This window comes from Photinus pyralis, unplaced genomic scaffold (genome assembly GCF_008802855.1).
Source record: "Photinus pyralis isolate 1611_PpyrPB1 unplaced genomic scaffold, Ppyr1.3 Ppyr1.4_LG8, whole genome shotgun sequence".
Lineage (NCBI taxonomy): Eukaryota > Metazoa > Arthropoda > Insecta > Coleoptera > Lampyridae > Photinus > Photinus pyralis.
In genome coordinates, this window is record NW_022170819.1 from 36,374,446 (window position 1) to 36,392,411 (window position 17,966).

The 17,966-nt window shown below is 36.1% G+C and overlaps 1 protein-coding gene across 2 annotated transcripts; it reads right to left on the reverse strand.

The window, feature by feature from the left end:
* Positions 1-1,790: 1,790 nt before the first annotated feature.
* Positions 1,791-17,471, reverse strand: LOC116177839 (attractin). Of its 2 annotated transcripts, none has more exons than XM_031496972.1 (6): positions 17,014-17,471; positions 13,443-14,140; positions 10,398-12,035; positions 4,083-4,448; positions 3,649-4,033; positions 1,791-3,272 (listed from the first exon to the last, which is right to left on the reverse strand). In XM_031496972.1, the coding sequence occupies exons 1-6, from the start codon at positions 17,256-17,258 to the stop codon at positions 2,813-2,815; spliced, it is 3,792 nt and encodes a 1,263-aa protein (XP_031352832.1). In that variant the 5' UTR covers positions 17,259-17,471; the 3' UTR covers positions 1,791-2,812. The 2 variants fall into 2 exon arrangements, with proteins under 2 accessions (XP_031352832.1, XP_031352833.1); XM_031496973.1 differs by lacking the exon at positions 1,791-3,272 and adding an exon at positions 3,289-3,597.
* Positions 17,472-17,966: the final 495 nt, after the last annotated feature.

Below are 17,966 nucleotides of genomic sequence, written 5' to 3' on the forward strand. Positions count from 1 at the left end.
AACAACAAAGTTTCTTTTTAGATTATTATTCACCACGAAAATTTGCCCCCATTTAATCAACTTCCTATTGCTCAATAGATAAACAAGTGGCAATCGAAACACCGTATGTAGACTAGTTTCTGCTTAACCAACCTGCCAACCTATGTAATGAAATTGACTTTTGACATATCGGTGCTTTTTTGAACCGAATCAAATTTCTTTTCCCTTTTTAGAAAATTGTAACGTCAGCCAACCTTAACTATATTCTCAAAACCACTAAGCAAAAAAATAACAAAAAAAAAATAAAATTTTTTTTAATTGACAGGTAAACCACATAAATAAACAAAAAAATAAAATAATTTAAAAAAATTAAAAAAAAAAACTTGTCATTGTCTTTTAATGATTTTTATTAAAAATGATTGGAACTTTCGGTCTGTCTGTTCGAAAACTTGGGTAGTTCTTACTTTCTGCGTCTCTTATTTTCCACATTAGTATCCCAACTGAATTCGCAGTTCAGAGCTGACCAACATAGCCAAAGCTTGGTTTTTGTTGGGTACGTTTCAAGTTTTAAACTCTGTCTTCTCAACCACCATGACTCAAATTAAGAGCGATACATGAGTAGCGAGACTAGTTGCAAGTAAAAAATGTTCATTGATGTGAGTGAACAATAAAACAGGTTTTATTTAGCAAAGTATGAATAGAAAGCTCTTAGAAAGGCTTTTCTCAATTTTGAAGTTCCACGAGATACAATGAAATCTAACAAAAAAAGTTCCATTATCATGAAAAGGAAGCCCTTTCCTACATTGTGTTGTTGTTCGTCGTATTTTACAATTTAATTGACTTCACTTAATAGCGTTTTCGATTGGCAAAACTCGTACTGCACCAGTGTTGCACGAGAAACTGAAAAAATCCATATGAAAATTGCTCTCAATGGAACATAAATATTCGTAAATATTTGTTGTCATTTGTCCATAACCTCATTTTAGATTTAGGTAATCGACAAATCTCTATTCTAAAAAATGACAAACGATTTCAGTATTATTTATGTTATGATAAACAATGAGGAATATAAATTTGAAATTCCTGTAAAGGACCAATTTTTGGCGTTTAGTTTAATGAGTAAGTGCAACTTTTTGTAAGATAGAAGTTATGGCTAGTTCATCATCTTCGTTATCGCTAGATGACGACAAAAAACTCTCCCAACGCAAGAAACACATTCAAATTGTCGCACGTTTGTTTTGAAAGCTCCACGAGCTCTCGGACTTCGTGCGTCGAAATTTGCACTGAGTGCGAAATTGTTGCATCACATTTGCCAATGGAACACAGAAAATTGCCCTAAAATTACCAATAGAACGTAAAAATTGCACTTGTGCAGCACGAGTTTTGCCAATCGAAAACGCTATAAAATTCAAATTTGATGTCTAAAAATTGTTATCCTTGGTAACTGTTAGATCCCTTTCGTTTTTGATCCATCTCTATTTTCTCTATTAGGCAATTTACAAAAATAAAATGTGAACGTTTAAAATTTCCAAACAAATGCCTGGCAATGCTGCCCTATCCTAGTAAAGTTGTTCTACAACAGTTTTGAGTATCATTGATTGAGGGTTCTCTTATGTCAAGATTTAAACATTATAATCATATTTATTGAAGTAAAAAAAGGTTGGTACATGGCAGTAAATAAACAAATTAATAGCAATAATAGTAGGTATACATCTGTATCATAAATATCCTACGTATTCTTCTTAGTTATTTTCCTTATTGTACCTTATAAGAAAGAAAATATATAGAACTGGCTATTAAATTACAAAACAGATTTTTCAAAATTTATTACACAATTGAGATTAAAGGAACGGCATTTTAAAAAAGTAAACTGTCAAAAATTTCAACTTATAATAGCATGAGATCTGGATCGCACATTATATTCTGCCTATAGACTAGTGACTCAAATCAGTACCAGTAAAAAAAACTACCCCACTACCGAACAAGTACAATGTTAAATGGTGAAAACAAAGTTTTAAGTCTTCATTACAATGTTTGGTCATAAAATTCAGACAATATTCAGTACAGCTTTTCGACCAAACAAAACCAATACAACGGTTAGAAAGAAGGAAACAACACATTCATAGATACAAAATCTGTGTAGAAAAAAATAAATAATCCCTTATTAACGAAGCACACTACATATCACTCATACCAACATTCGTACACCACGCAAACCCATTTAAATAATTGTAAAATGGAAAGAGTATAATTATGTGGAGTATTCATATTCAAAGCAAACTAAAATTTCTTTTTGATACTTTCGCTTAAGTAAATTCATCTGCATATCGTATTTTCACCGCAACAAATTATATACAATTGCACAAATAAAAAATCATATTTTTTAAATTATACATTTGGTCTTCCTTTCATTAGAAAAACCGTTATCACATATTTATGCCTAAATACAAAAAACTTTATAAAACTATGTGTCTTAGAGAAGAATACATAATTATTCAAAAACAATTTTAATGACTATATCTTTTTTTGGCAATTATTAATTGCATATTATACCTATAACATCTACCACGAACAGTCCAATAAGTTAAGAAAATAAAGTTTAGTAAATAAATTGCTAATAGTGGCAGATTATAAATTTTAATGTGAACATAGTCATCTGTATATTAAAGTTTTATGTCTTTGGACAATTACCCCTTACATGGACTTGATCATACGATCTCAACAAGTTTCTAAAAACGAAAAATATACAACATTAAAGCAGTGGTATCAGTACTGAATGAGATTTAAATTAAAAAAAATATCACCACCTAAAATCTTTAGGAATAAATATAAACTATACGCAGCTATCCGGATGTTGACTTTGAGATTTCCTCGACTTTGCAGATTTCGTATCGGCTTTCACTTGATCTATGCTCATTTTCCTTGGATTTCCAAGTGTTACTAGCGCACTCGCTATCGCCAGACCAGCCGATTGCCCCTTTATCGTATAGGACTCACCGCCTGTCGGTAGTCTGACTAACAAGCTCAAAACGGCCGCTCTGTTACCGTAGCAAGGCTCTAGAGCGATCGGACTAGGGGCATCTCTTTTCTTACGCTTTGAATCTGATAATATGGAAATTGCGTTCTCCGATTCTAAATTTGGCTTCATTTCTAATTCCACTAAAACCTGCGAGAATGGACGCGAGGCCATCTGTTCCATTTCGACCATGAGTCTCTGTCTTCTTCTGTACATATCGTACCTTTGCTTTATTTTCCATAAAATAGCTGCTACCAGCAACAGTAGCAAGAAGCAGCTGTGAACAAAATTACGCCGATATTAGTTATGAACCTATTAATTGCTTACAGTATCAAACGTTGGCTGTCTGAATTGAAAAAGAAAACATTAAAGGTTGTTAATTTGGTAATTGGTCAATCAAAGTTATTGTAATTCAACAATTTTATTGTATTCATATCCATTGTTGCTGTTTGTCAAGTTCGCAGACACCTTTTCACTTTTTTTTTCATATATTTTCAAAGCATTTATAATAAAATACAGTAAATGAGTATTACAAAATTAATATCAAGTCTTTGTCGAGTGTGGTACGCCACATCCCACTTGAAATTTACCCCACTCCCAATCTGTCAAACAGCTTGTAAATACAAACTCAATTTTTGCGTATAAATACTCACGTGGAGAATGTGATGAAAAACTGCTGTAAGTTCAATTTGGGATACTGCGAGAACGATATCTGAATCCATAAGGGTGGTTGAAAGTCATAAACGTACACATAAAATGTAGTTAATGTTGCATTATCTTCGATACCGAAGCTGTATTCGGATTTTGTAAATCTCGATTTGAATGTAGTGCAATTGTGATTTGTATATATCGGTTTTTCTTCTTTTGAGTTAGCTCGCCGCATCGTAATATTCATTTTGGCCATAACCGAACACGTAATTTGAAAATCGGCGTCGATGTCTGGTTTAATTGGCGAATTTCTAAAGTTGATTTGCGTGTAGTGGCGATCTTCCTTCTTCGATAAGTTAAAGGTAAATTGATAGTCAATTGTTAAATCATCTAAAATGCAGCATTTAATCAACGATACTTGCAATTAGAGGATAATTACAGTAACAAGAGCCTTTATTTGCCGGATCTCCGTGGTAATGGTTGGTGGCATCGCATTTTTCGCAGTGGTCACCTGCTAAACCTTTCGTTGTACAATAACATTTACCAGATTCCGAATGGCATTGTGTGGCTTGCCCGTTGCACTCGCACGGTTGGCATTTTCCACCGTTTACTGGATTTCCCCAATAGCCGGGCACGCATCTTTCACAATGGGGCCCCATCGTTAAGTTGCGACATGGCAGACAAGTGCTGGTGTTGGCTCGACAACTGGCATGTCCATTACACTGACATGCAGGGCAAGTCGTAAAATGCCACCTTTCCGAAGGGCATGTGCTCGATGGTAGAGAGCGTGTGTGCAGTGTTGGACCTTTACAGATAATGGTATTATAAAGGTGTAGATGAAAATATTAGAGACTTGCAAAAACAGGGCGTGCGATAAAATGTACCTATTGTGACAAATCAGATACTCTATAGACGATTGGCGTGGCACCAATGAGAAGTCACGTGAAAGACACTTTCTCAATTGTGTAGTTGTCTACAGAACATCCCTTATTCAAATAATGTTAGCACCTTTTAAAATGGCACAAACAACTTTTACCTTTTACTTTGCGCATGCGCACATCTGATTTTTTGCAATTTAAACGTCAATACTTTTCTTGGTTGAGGTGCCAGAGCGATAAACTACTGAATGCAGAAAGAACGAAAACTGTACGAGTAGTTAAGACTTCGCGTGGACGGACGGACGGAGAAAGTGGTCATAATAGCGCCTCCCAACACGAGTTAGAAATAAAAGAAGTAGCATAAATTTAACTAACAGTATTTATTTTGGTAGCAGACAGTCCCTTATAAACATGCTAATGAAATTTCAGCTTGAATCGGCGCGGCGGTTGAAACCAATCGGCGCGGCGGTAGAACGGCAGCCATTTGTCTAATTTTCAAAGTGGTTTAGTTTATTTATCCAATCAGAAACGAGCAATTTCCGGTTCAAGCTGACATTCAATTGGCCCTAAATATTCCATATCTTACAATGACGGAACCTTAGATCATATACAGTGCTATTCATTTAGAAGTAGACATAGGGATTTCCTATGTCTACTTTTAAATGACAAAAATGCTTCTGAAATACGCTTAATTTAATGCAACCGAAATAAAATGCGCGCGTCGTACTAGATTTTAATAAAAACGACCTTAAATAGTATGCGGATAGGTTATTATGAAGAGATATTAAATTCGGCTGCTGTTTCCCTTAAGTTTCTTATTGGATTCTCTTCCACAAAAATTAAAACCGAGATTAAAACATTCAGTTTCACATCCTCCGTTAAAATTGAGGGTTGTTTACGGTGTCTTAACGAAAATAAAAATACGTAAGCCAAAGCAATAACATTCCAATTAATAAATTGAAATAAAAATGCCGTGTTTAATTTGTGGTAAACGTACTAGTATAGAAAGTGCAATTTCATTTCATGGATAAGTTGCAAAATGTGTGCCTTGTGATTTCTAGGTTCTGGGTTTCCTATTTTTGATGTGGAAGATCAGTGTGACGCAAAAACAGCTTTACCGTATATATTGTTGTGAAAACTTCCTAAGACTGAAACTATCCACACAACTTGTTAGCTCAATCTCACAAAAACTCTTTAAAACACAAATCTCAGGGCCCGTAAAATGAGTCCGACTACCCCTTTTTTTCGTCCGGACAAGGGGTAGCAACCTCGCCAAGTCGGTGGCTAATACCTCCCTTAAATTCCAAATAAAATAATCCTTTGTTAACTGACTTCTGGAATGAAATTTAAGTCCCACCGATGATCCAAACCTTTTTAGGTTACCAAACTCCTTTCACACTCGGGATAAAAAAAAGAAAACTTAAAATTTGAGACTCGAATCCTTGACCTTTACTTTGACACACACAAATAATAAATGACAACAAAAAAATTTACAAAGCTAAATTTGAATTTGAAAAAAATGACTTACACGAATTGAAACACAAAACCGTCTCAGACGGCGATTCTTACAATTAAATTAAAACAAAAATGACAGTACCCACGATCTGTGTACAAGCTAATCCTTTTTTTCAAATGCACAAACGACCGATGCACACAAAAACACAAACACAGCCCCAGGTACGTGCTGACACAGCTACTCCAACAGCTCCTCGGCGATGCTGGCGTTAAACAAACGTTCCGCCTACTCCAGATAATGTCAAATACAACGCAAACGAAAATGTTGCTGCTAAAATGGCATTATTGTACCGCTCGTTTCCCTTCAACAAACTCCTTCCAAAAGACCTTCTTAAAACTCCTCGATGCCGGCGTACTCCAAACGTTCCCGGACTTTCAAATAACAAAAGACGATGAATAAACTGGCGTAACTTTAGCAAACGCCGCTACAAAAAACTTTCCAAAAATCTTCACATAAGACAAAACTTAGGCTTCGCGAAACGGTACAATAAGCGCCTTCTCTTCGCTGTTCAAAACCATTTATACCCCAGCTATCGTCAAATCTCGTTGCGACGCTTTTCCATGTAAAATTTGAATCTCGGAGCCGATAAAACTTAACGGTCGACTCCGCGGACCAATAACATAATTGCATAAATAAAACTATTACCGATCGTAAATCAACTTAGACTGGCACTTTTACGAGTTTTAACACGTCAAAATTCCTATGAAATTCGCTCTTAAACAACTAAGTTTCCTTAGCTAAAGTAACACTTGTGAAAAGCGCGTGCACTCTGCTAACTTCCACGAATTTAACAATAACAAGACAAAATTTATTACATTTAAACACACTAATTACGGATTCGATTTTCCCAGACTTAAGTTTCTTAATTAACTCCGGCCGAGCATTAATTGAACTAAAACAACGATCCTCTGCATAAAAATGGGAAATAAACTTCTTTCCAGAGTAAATAAATGCCGTCCAACTGCGGCCTAATAAAAAAACACAACAATATGTAATGGTGAAACGCGGAAAAATCCATCCATCTATTCCATTACCGAGATCTCGATCGATTTATGTCCTTTGTCTTAATATTCAGCTTATCATAACTATGAAACACAAAAGTTCGAGTTAAGCTCAAGCGTTGTGTCACGAATGGAGAAGTAGTTTGAGTGTTGTACCTATCAAACAATAATTCGCAAAGTGAGGTTGTTCTTTAAAGTGTTTCCCAGTACCCGATAAAGTAAAGTTATCCAACACGAAAAAGGCACTTTTATATTTAAAGTTACAACAATTTATTTAAATCCAGAGTAAAAGTAACGAAATGAAAATTACGAAGCAACATCAGTTGATGTTTGTGTTCTTGTGCGTCTGTTAAAGAAAATCGCAGTTATGACCGGATGTTATTAATTTTATTAAAATAATTAGAAGCTTCTGTTAAATTAAATTTTTTTCAATCGATCGCTTACGCGTGGTATATAGTTTGCAGGCCCTGAGTGCCTTTCCTGTTACAGCATTATTGATTGAAAAAATTTGTGTTTGTAAATGATCAGCTGTGTGTTTAGTCAAGCCAAATTAGGACTCAGGATTTAAGATACATTTTTCTAGTGTAGCCAGGATTATGTTCAAAAAATTTAAGTCTTCATCGAGAACAGTTACTGATACGTCTTATAATTACATCGCTACTTTTACGCTCTTTTCGGAGCAATCGGCCATTTTTAGTAGCGCTATGCATGTCAAAGTAGAGATTGTGACATAAGACCACAACTGTTATCGATACGCTACAACTGTTGTGTCTAATGAACGAGGCCAATGTTTTAATTTCAGAGAAATCATCAAATCATCAACTTAATTTTTTTTATTTTTCATTTGCCTATTATACAGGGTGATTCCTATAGTACCTGCCACCGTTTGGGAGCGTATAGGGGGTGCCTAGGGGAGTATTTTGATATAGGACACTTGGGGGCGGAAATCTAAAATAAGGGCGCCAGAACCAAATTTATCTTCTGGAATTTCACGCCTGTATGTAGGCAACCCAACCGACCGACGTTTCGCGCGGGGCGATGCAGAGCGAGTTAGCGCGAGGAAGCGACATGGGAGGGAAGGAGGGAAAACGACAGTCAAAAGCAATAACGTTTACAAGTGTTCAACGTGGCCACCGTTCTTCTCAATGCACTTCCTACATCTAGCCAACTATTATTATACTATTGCCATAGTGTTTATTCACTTGATACGCGTCGTTGCAGACGGGATTTCGTGGGGTTAAAAAAAATTCTGATCAAGTGTCAGCCACACATCGCCGCCTGAGATCGCTCCGTGTGCACCGCCGGCCGGTTGGGTTGCCTACCTACAGGCGCGAAATTCCAGAAGGTAAATTTGGCTCTGGCATCCTTATTTTAGATTTCCGACCCCAAGTGTCCTATATCAAAATACTCCCCTACGCACCACCTACACGCTCCCAAACGGTGGCAGGTACTATAGGAATCACCCTGTATGTCAATTATATCTGTCATATGTGATATGACAAGCAGTCTATTACGCCCAAGGGCATAATGGATTGTCATCTCATTATGCCCTCAAACGGCCCGTCAAATTGATTGATGGAGTTACATTATGTCATAAAAAAGATGCAACTTGATTCGTATGAAGCACTTTAATGTTGGACAAACAATATAATCATGACATTTGTATATTGGAAATGCATTCTTTGGAACGATGAAAAATACAATGTTGTATGCACCTCAGGCATTACTCAATATTTAACCCTTGGGCGACTTACAATCCCTCGGGCCGCCTTGGGCTCTGTCGCCCTCGGCATAAATATCGCCTTAATGCCCTTGATGCATAAATAACTATTATGCCTTTAAAAAAAGTACATACTGTACGAGATACTGTATTAAGTAGCATTTTTTATTATGATTACCACGATATATGGCACACAATGCCTTGATTGTGTGAGAGTAGTTCTCAGACAAATTTCATTTTACCTACAAAGCTTTAGTTGTTCGTTGTCAACACTATTTTATGAAGAGTTTATCATAAGAATCAAAGAAAAGGATGTAAGATTGGATGGAGGACTTTGTCATAATTCTGCTTTCGTCATTATACCTTTCCGTAAATTGTGAAAACTTCACCTGTTTATCTACGTGTTGATTATGACGTCACAGGCGCACCATCTGTTTCAAGACAAGGTTAGTTTGTTTACATTTTATGTGTACTTAAACTGAATTACGTTTGCGTTTCTCGGAACAATTCATTATATCGTTTACGAGTAAGACTCTAGGAGTACAATATAGTTGAAATTGAGAATTTCAAAAATATTGTATTGATCTGAGAGAGATTTTGGAGTTAAAAAACTGACATAGAATTGTTTTTCATTTAAATTGTAACCTATAACGTTTGCATCATAAATGTAGCAGATGATGCATTTGACAGTATTTATTGATTTAAAGGTATAATTCAGGTAACGTATCAATTTTGATCTTGATAGGTTATTTAAAATTGGCTCATTATCTGAGCACAACGTTTCAAAATAACAGGTATTTTATATAGGCAAACCAAAAAAAGTTTCATAGAATGAGTCTCGGAATAAGCTATAACCTAAGGAGCAATGAGTCAGTAAGAAAAATCATCATTGGTATAACCAACATGGAGATAACATTCTCAAACCTATACATTGTCAAACATCACATGTTATACCATCAAAGATTCGGTGATGCAAAAAAGGTATTGCATTGTCATGTCCGATTCATATAGCACTAGTTTGAGGTTCTTCCCAATGAAGTATCACACAGGACGAGAGTACTGAGATGCGTTTTGAACATTTCTTGATATTATTTAGCAATGAAAATGTGAATACATTGAAAGATTGCTAAGGTAACTTCTAGTTAAGAAGTACAAGATGTGTGAAACTACATTTGATGTTAAAATTGGTAGTTTTCCCCAACACCTTTAAGTTTTTTATACCCCTTGCCTTGGGCACAAACGCTTTATTAAATGTTAATTGTAAAGTCACTAGATATAGAAAGTACCGCAATCCGCCATTTTTGGGCAAATTTGCTGCCAACTTAAAAAAATTGACAAATAAAATCTGAATAGCTGTAATTTTTTATAACCTAACTTCATAGTACTGTCATGTTTTATAAAAATATATACAGATATCTCCAAACAGGTGGAACAATCCCTAACATTAAAGTTACTAGAATCTGGTAACTTCCGCCATTTTTGGGCAAAAATCATGCGTTCTCTCTCTAACACACGAGCCCAATGGATTGCGGTACTTTCTATATTTAGGGACTTTCGTTAATTGTATACGACAGCGCGATCTACAGTTTCAGTGCACTTAGTGTATGTTTAGCAACTAAAAAATAAAAAGCAGCATTACCTGCATATCCTCCAGGCATACATTTTCCCAATCCTGTTTTGGAACCATCATCGCACCAACCACATGCTGGATCATCCCTACATTGCGCGCATGTTGAATAAAAACTGCATTGTGATTTTTCTTCCCCTTTACTTCTACATTTAGTACTAACAGTGGTCCACTCCCTACACTGTCCATATGGAAAGCTTGCAGTATATGCATTTTTATCAATACATCTTCCTTCATTTTGGCACCAAATGCATTCCTCTTGCGTGCAATTTAAGCAAGAGGTATATTCTGCACAAACCTTAGGGCACTGTATCGGTTCGGAAGGTTCAGTTGTAGTGTTAACCAATGTCGGAAATATTGTACACTTGGCATTTTCGTACTTCCATCTGCATGACAATTGCGAACTACATGCCGTGCAAGTGTGCAGTTGTTTGCAAGTGGGCGCAGGATCAACAGGGCACTGATCCAGACTAGTAATCTCCCGTTCGGCGCAATTTTCGCGGCATTTCTTGAAAGTGCAAACTCCGTTTTCGAACCAAATACATTTGTTGGTGGTTTGCACGCAACCGGCGCAGTTATCGGACTTTTCACATTTGTCCACCTTCTGTATCTCGCTCTGCGCTTTAAACGATCTAGCCTCCTCTGGACATTTGCTGATGACACCGTCTCCATCTGACAATAAAGTTCGTGGAATGTCTTGAATATGAACGCACTTACTGTTCTTGTGATCCCAAACACATTTTACACCAATTCGAGCATTAAGACATGCGGTTGATTTAGTTAAATGAGAACATGAGCCGGCGGTATACTTCAACATGTCGGAAAGCATTTGACCATCGAAACCTCCATAAATATATAAGGCGGATTCGAATATTACAGCCGAATGGCCAAATCTAGCCAAATCAGATTGCAATTCTGATGTTACATTCAAAGTTTGCCAACTGTCGCATTCCACATCGTACGTGAGTACCTCGGAACTGTAACACTTTGCTCCAAAGCTGTGCGAAGTGTCATTGTGTGTATTCCCCCCAAACACTAACATTAATCCTGGAGATATAAACGTTGCAGTATGCAAAAAACGAGCTGTGGGCGCATCAGTGAGTAACGTCCAAATGCGCGTGTCTGCGTCGTACGAATATAGATGGCGGCTCAGTAGCTGGGTCGATTCACTTTCGGAAACAATTCCGCCGTACACGTAAATTTTCCCGGTAAGTTTATCCCAACTGGCAGTATGACCGTAGCCGCCCTTCACGGGGTATCCCCGTGTACTGACAATGTGCCACTCTCTCGTGCCGAAATAATACTCCTGGACGGTATTTAAATATCCCAGACTAGGCGAATGCCCAAATATAACGACCATTTTATCCGCCTTTTTGTTATTGAGATTCGTCACCACGGTGCTCGTATGCCCGGCAGATCTTAAAGGGCCGCAAAGAAGGAAACTGCCGTTACACGATTCAGCCTTTACCGTAATATTCTCCCACGTTTTGGCGCTAATGTCAAACGCCCAAAGTTCGGATGTCGGTCCTTTGTTTCCAACCACGCCACCATACACAAAGAGTTTGTCTCCATATAAAACAGTGGAATGCGCATAGCGGCGCGTCAGCGAAACTGGCCCTTCGATTATATGCGGCGACTCCCAGACATTACCTACAAATTTTAGCAATCAATTTCTGGTATTTCTGATACATTTTTAATTGTAATAAACCACATTTTAAATTCAATTTCATTGAAGAAATATAATAGAAAATATACAAATGTAAAGGAGATTGTCTGTTATGGGATGGGGAACGTCTTCAAGGGCTTGTCTCATGTTCTTCTCCGGTCATAGATAAGCGTTGCGCTTATTCCTAAAAGTTAATTAATTTTGTAAACAGATGCAGGTGCCCGTTCAGATAAGAGCATTTTGTTTATTTTAAGGTCATTGAAGAATGTTATTACGTCATTTAACAGTGAAGTGTTGTATCACATATTCGGAGAAAAGTTTAAGTGTTAATAAAGACGTGGAGTTTCTGTGGCGAATTCAGTTTAGGGTTTGTTTTTTTATACACGCATCTGTAATGGAAATCGCAGTGTAAGTGGATATTTAGATTGGCATTACAAGGTAATTAAGGCTTTACTGAACCTGTTTTGATCGAGCGCTTGTAGTGTGGTATTTGTCGCTGACACTGTTGCCACTTTTTATTAAATTGTTACCATTATACATTTATTGCCAAGTCCAACTTGGGAGTATTTGACCACTAATTAATACTTAAATCGATTCTCCCTTTTTTGGTGTTTATACATAAAACTATTTGTGCACCAATTTCGTTGGGAAAATGGATCAAAATATCTTCAGAAACAGCATGACAATATCAGGTTGGATATAAACATAGAATCAGTAGTTAAAGAACATAATATTTTAGCTTCTTTTTTAGAAAATGTGTTTTTTTTTCTCTTTACTACTAAAGAACCCTAATAGCTCCTTAAAACAACCTGCGTCTGTAATGTGAAAATCACGTCAAATTGATAAATGGTGGCTGTAATCTCGATTCATTTTTATAAAACCTACAACACCTACAGAACTATCACTATAAATTGACGATTATCAGTTAAACGTTTTAAATATACTCGTACACTAGAGATTAAATTTTGATTATAAAAATGCATCATCGAACACCCCATTTACGATGTTGAAATGCTCGAACCTATACTGTATTCATTTTAAGAAGGTACCGGTAGAAAGAATAGGGAGGCTTTGACCTTCACTGTGATTGGTTAAAACAGAGTCAGTATTACAATGAAACATAAAACGACTAGTGAATTTTGTAAGGTGGTAGTTTAAATTTGCCAACTAAATTGCCGAAGTCTCATTAGTTGTTATTGTGAAAGATTTATTTCTGTTTGCAGTGCTGAATATTTCTACTTTACAATAATTTGGTGCCGTTTTATATTTTTCCTGTGTGTGTTTATCTTCAAACACAGCGCCATCTACTACCTTCTTATAATGAATGCAGTATAAGCTTCTAAATCCTGTCTACCTATAACTGAAACTCCTCTAAAAACAACCATTCTTACCGTTAAAATCATACACATTCAACATAGGTCCTCTATTATAAATTTCTCCGGCAACCACATACATCGAATCCCTCCAAACTGCAGCACCATGTGATGCCGACCCAGGAGGCGTGTAACCTTGAGGAGTTACAGTTTCCCAGTACCCTTGAGATGCCAACTGCCCACAATCTTCGCCTCTCCAAGACTTATCACAAATACATCCCTTCTCCGGCTCGCACCGTCCCCTACTGTCATTTCTCCAGCAATTATTCGGGCATTTCAATAAATGGCACGCTATCCCGTCCCATTTACCGTCGCACGTACACACACCGTCTATACAAATTCCGTTGCCGGAACAATCCACCCCGGAAACCTTCGAGGGGCACGCGTTCAGTCTGTACGATATATTAAAACCGGACATGTTATAGGCATCGTCACTAAAGAAGTGAAGTAAAGCTGAACCTGTATGGGCGATCACCTCCGGAATCTTTCGTATGCTATATTTATTTTTGTACATTAGCCCACTAAAAACCGCCAGGAGCGGCGAATCGACGCTGTCGCCGTCGAACACGTATAAATGATCCCAACCACACTCCGTCGCGAATTCTTCAATATGTAAAGTTATCGAAGAGTTCGGCGCATCTATTAACCAGCTACATTTAACTCCAATTGAATAGTTTCCTAGGCCGTCGTGTATTATGCCAGATTGGGCCCCCAGCCTAGTGAAAAAAAATATAAATTAGATATAGACACTACAAAGATTTGCATCATAATACAGAATTTGAGTATAGTATAGTATAGTATATTTTTTATATTGCCAGTACATTCTGTAGAGAAATGTATGCAATATTTGTCATAAATTGTAACAGCAGAAATTACATAGAAAAGAATAACAACTAAAAGTTCCTTTAATTAACGTCTTGTAGCATCTCATTTTTTAAAAACTCAATTTTTGTGGCTAGTTTCAATTGCATATAGAATAGTTCTGCAGCTCTAGATAGGTTTTCCCTCTAATCTACCCGATTCATCTAAAATAATGGTCGAAAAACCCACACTTTACTGTGTGTAAGCGCACCCCTTAATATCGGCAGAATAGGCTTTGGGTGAAATATACAATTTTGGTAAGAATTTTTAAATTTATGGTCACATTCCACATAGTTTTTACTTATATAACCAACTAAAACTGCCAATTCTACCAAAGTTACAGGGGCGAGCCTAGTACAATTGCTCTTCTAGTATAAAAACGGTCATGTCAATCATCGCAGGTAGCCGCCCATTACAAAATTGGTCGCCTGTGAGCTGTACCCAAATTATGGTATTATATTTTTATCTCTATCTAGCCCATGCGAAGAAAAAGATAAGTTTTGCAGTGGGCGGCTACCTGCGCGACTGTTCTTATACTAAACGACGTATAATTTGAATGCCAACTTGTAATACAACAATCCTCATTTCAAAAGTTTGCTTTAGCTGCGTTATTTAAAAAAAATGTCAACAAAATTAAACCTCTGGCGAACAAAAATATGGCATGCAACTACTTTATAACGTAATTATTTGCAAAGGTATTTCGATTTCAAAAATGCGCTTTATCTGCACAATTTATACTTGTTTTTTTACATAAGTATCAAAAGATTAAAACTATTATGTATATTAAAATTACAATAATGTATTGTAAATTTATTGATTTATTGTACGGCACGGGAAAGAAGGAAATTTAATTTTCATCATTATTTTGAGATTCCAAGGTTTCATCTTCTATAAATGGTGTGTGATTATCGTAGTCACTTTCCACTGCATATAATGCAGGCAGATGAGCAATGAAGGTCACTTCTTCTGCAACCACACGCTGCTCCACATCCTAGTTTTGCAAAAGCAAAATATAATTTTTAAAACATTGCTGGGTGCTGCAGTTGCGTAATTTTCCTTTTGCCAGCACCATTTTTCAGGAGGTATTATAGATTTATACTAGCGTAAATATTGTGTAAACAATATTTTGTATAATATAACAATAATATTGTTTAAACAATATTTTCCCCCTTGATAAAAGATTTCTGATTTTAAACAATAAAAAAATAATAATCAAGATTGCAGTTGTTTCCAAGGAGATTGCACAATTGCGAACGACATCAATCATGACGTGTTGATTTCACATGTGCAATGCGAGCACAAGTGGAATTTGTTTATTTTGTGTTCAACATTAATTGATGGACAGTGTTAGCGTTTTTATTTAATTTTGTATGTAGGCACCTAGAATAAAAGTAAAACTAATACCGAATCAAAAAAATTGTTTTACTCTTTTTTTATTTGTCAATAATAATAATAATAATAATAACTCACAAAACAATCAAACACCATTTACAACAACTTGATCTAATGCCGAATCAACAAATTTGTTGCATGCGCAACCGTTTTTTAATTTGTCAAGATATTTAAATGAAATTTTGTAAGTAAGCACTTCGAGTAAATGTAAAAGTAAACCTAATGGCGAATTAAAAAAATTATTTTGCGCATGTAAAATTCTGAATTTTACAACAATTACAGTTTTAGGGGAAATGGTTTGTGTTTTGGATCTCCATGAAAGTTTATAACTTGGTTTATAATTTTGAGAAACCTCGGTATGCACGCTTTAAAATTTTATTTTGCCACTACATCAAAGAACATTAAGTATAATCTCAGTCAAAATGTCAATATTTGAAAATTAAAATTTCTACCTCGATTTCTACCCATTTTCTAGGATCATAATTTTTGGAGGCAAATTTGCGGGACTTTTATAAAATCTAGAACTGTACTACTGTTATGGATGCAATTAGAACTAGTAACAAAAATTTAAACTCGGAAATTTCTCACAATTAAACAGATTTCTCAAAATATCTAAATGGTAATTTCTAAGACCACCCTGTATGTGTTGAATCAACAAAAACGGCAATTATAGAAAAAATAAGTCGCTTGGAGTCTGTTTGTGCCACAGTTAATGTATGCGGGGACAGGTATACCAAAGTATCTATTGAATAAACATGATACTTATTAAAACATTACGTCTGGAAAAAATATCACCTACTGACATTGACAATGCATTGGCTCAAAAATCTTTTAAGTTGTGGCTGTCATTGGAAGTGCAGGTTATTGCCCTGGTGATATGAACACCATTATCATATGCTGTGACCTCGGCTGTGACTCAAAAGCGTTAACAAATTCAAACCGTCAACTCCAAAATGTTCACTGCCACCCTGTATGTTTTTACAAATATGTACTTTAAAATTTCTTTTGGCGAAAAATAAATATCTAAACTGAATGCACTGAAGATCATCAAAGTCAGTTCATGTTAGTAACTATTTCTCAGAGGAATTTTTTTTAAACGCAAAATGCCTGGTCCAAGTCTTAATACTGTAAAAGGTTCGCATTAAATTAAGCTCTTCTTAGCACAAAAGGTAGCTGCGACTAATTTGACATGGAACAAAAGGATGAAGTACCCTCGTTTAAATGTAATTAAGATATCATTAAATAAAGCCCTCATTAAAAACAGGAAGCAAGAAACTGATAATCAATGCGAAATTATGCAGTTCGATTAGGTAAAGTGGGAATGATATTCACTCACCTCACTTTACCTCCGCAAAACTGACACTGGGGGCCTTGCCAACCATCGTAACAGACACATGTTGTATCGTTCTTGCATACCCCATTACCTCCACAGCTAGAGGAATCGTGGCACTTTGCCTCGGCCTGAGTACAACCACAACCAAAAATGACAATTACATAGCACGAAAGGATCCACGCCAGACAACATTTTCGACGATACTTAGACTTAAATAAAAACAAAAACATTTGTAGGATTTCTAACATTTCAATGCCACCATTTTAGCTTTCAAACGCTTATATGGCGACGTCAAACGGTAAATTCTCACTGTCGTTTTTAATCGTTCATTTAAATCTTTACTATGTTTTGATATTATTAATACATATTATATTTATTTAGTTAACGATTGATAAGTTATTATCAGCAAAACATGCACAAAAAACAGGAATCCATTATTTTTGACATTTAGGGATTTATTTTCCTTTTTGTTTTTGACAACTAAAAAATTCAATTATTTTAACACAGGACCGCACTTGACTTGACTGTTAATGATACAGGGTAAATAAAAGTATTTCCGGCTTATTTTCTCTGTAGGTAGAAAATCCCTCTATTCGTCTGTATGCCCATCCGTGTTACAATCTACAATTTACTGTTTACGTGATACTTCCAAAAATTAATTATTGTGGTTGCTTCGTCCGTTCATCCGTTTGTCACTATGTTAAGTCCTTGGGAAATTACTTCCAAAAATTAATTATTGTGGTTGCTTCGTCCGTTCATCCGTTTGTCACTATGTTTAAGTCCTTGGGAAATTACTTACTTAGCTTACCTTCTTTCTATTTATTTCAGCATGATCCCAAGCATTGTATACAAAGAGCTAGTTACTTTCCATGCGGACAGTTTTAAATTCTTATTGTTTATTTCGCGCTTACTCCTGCATGCCCACGCGAGACCATCAGGAGTCTCTGGAAACGGTA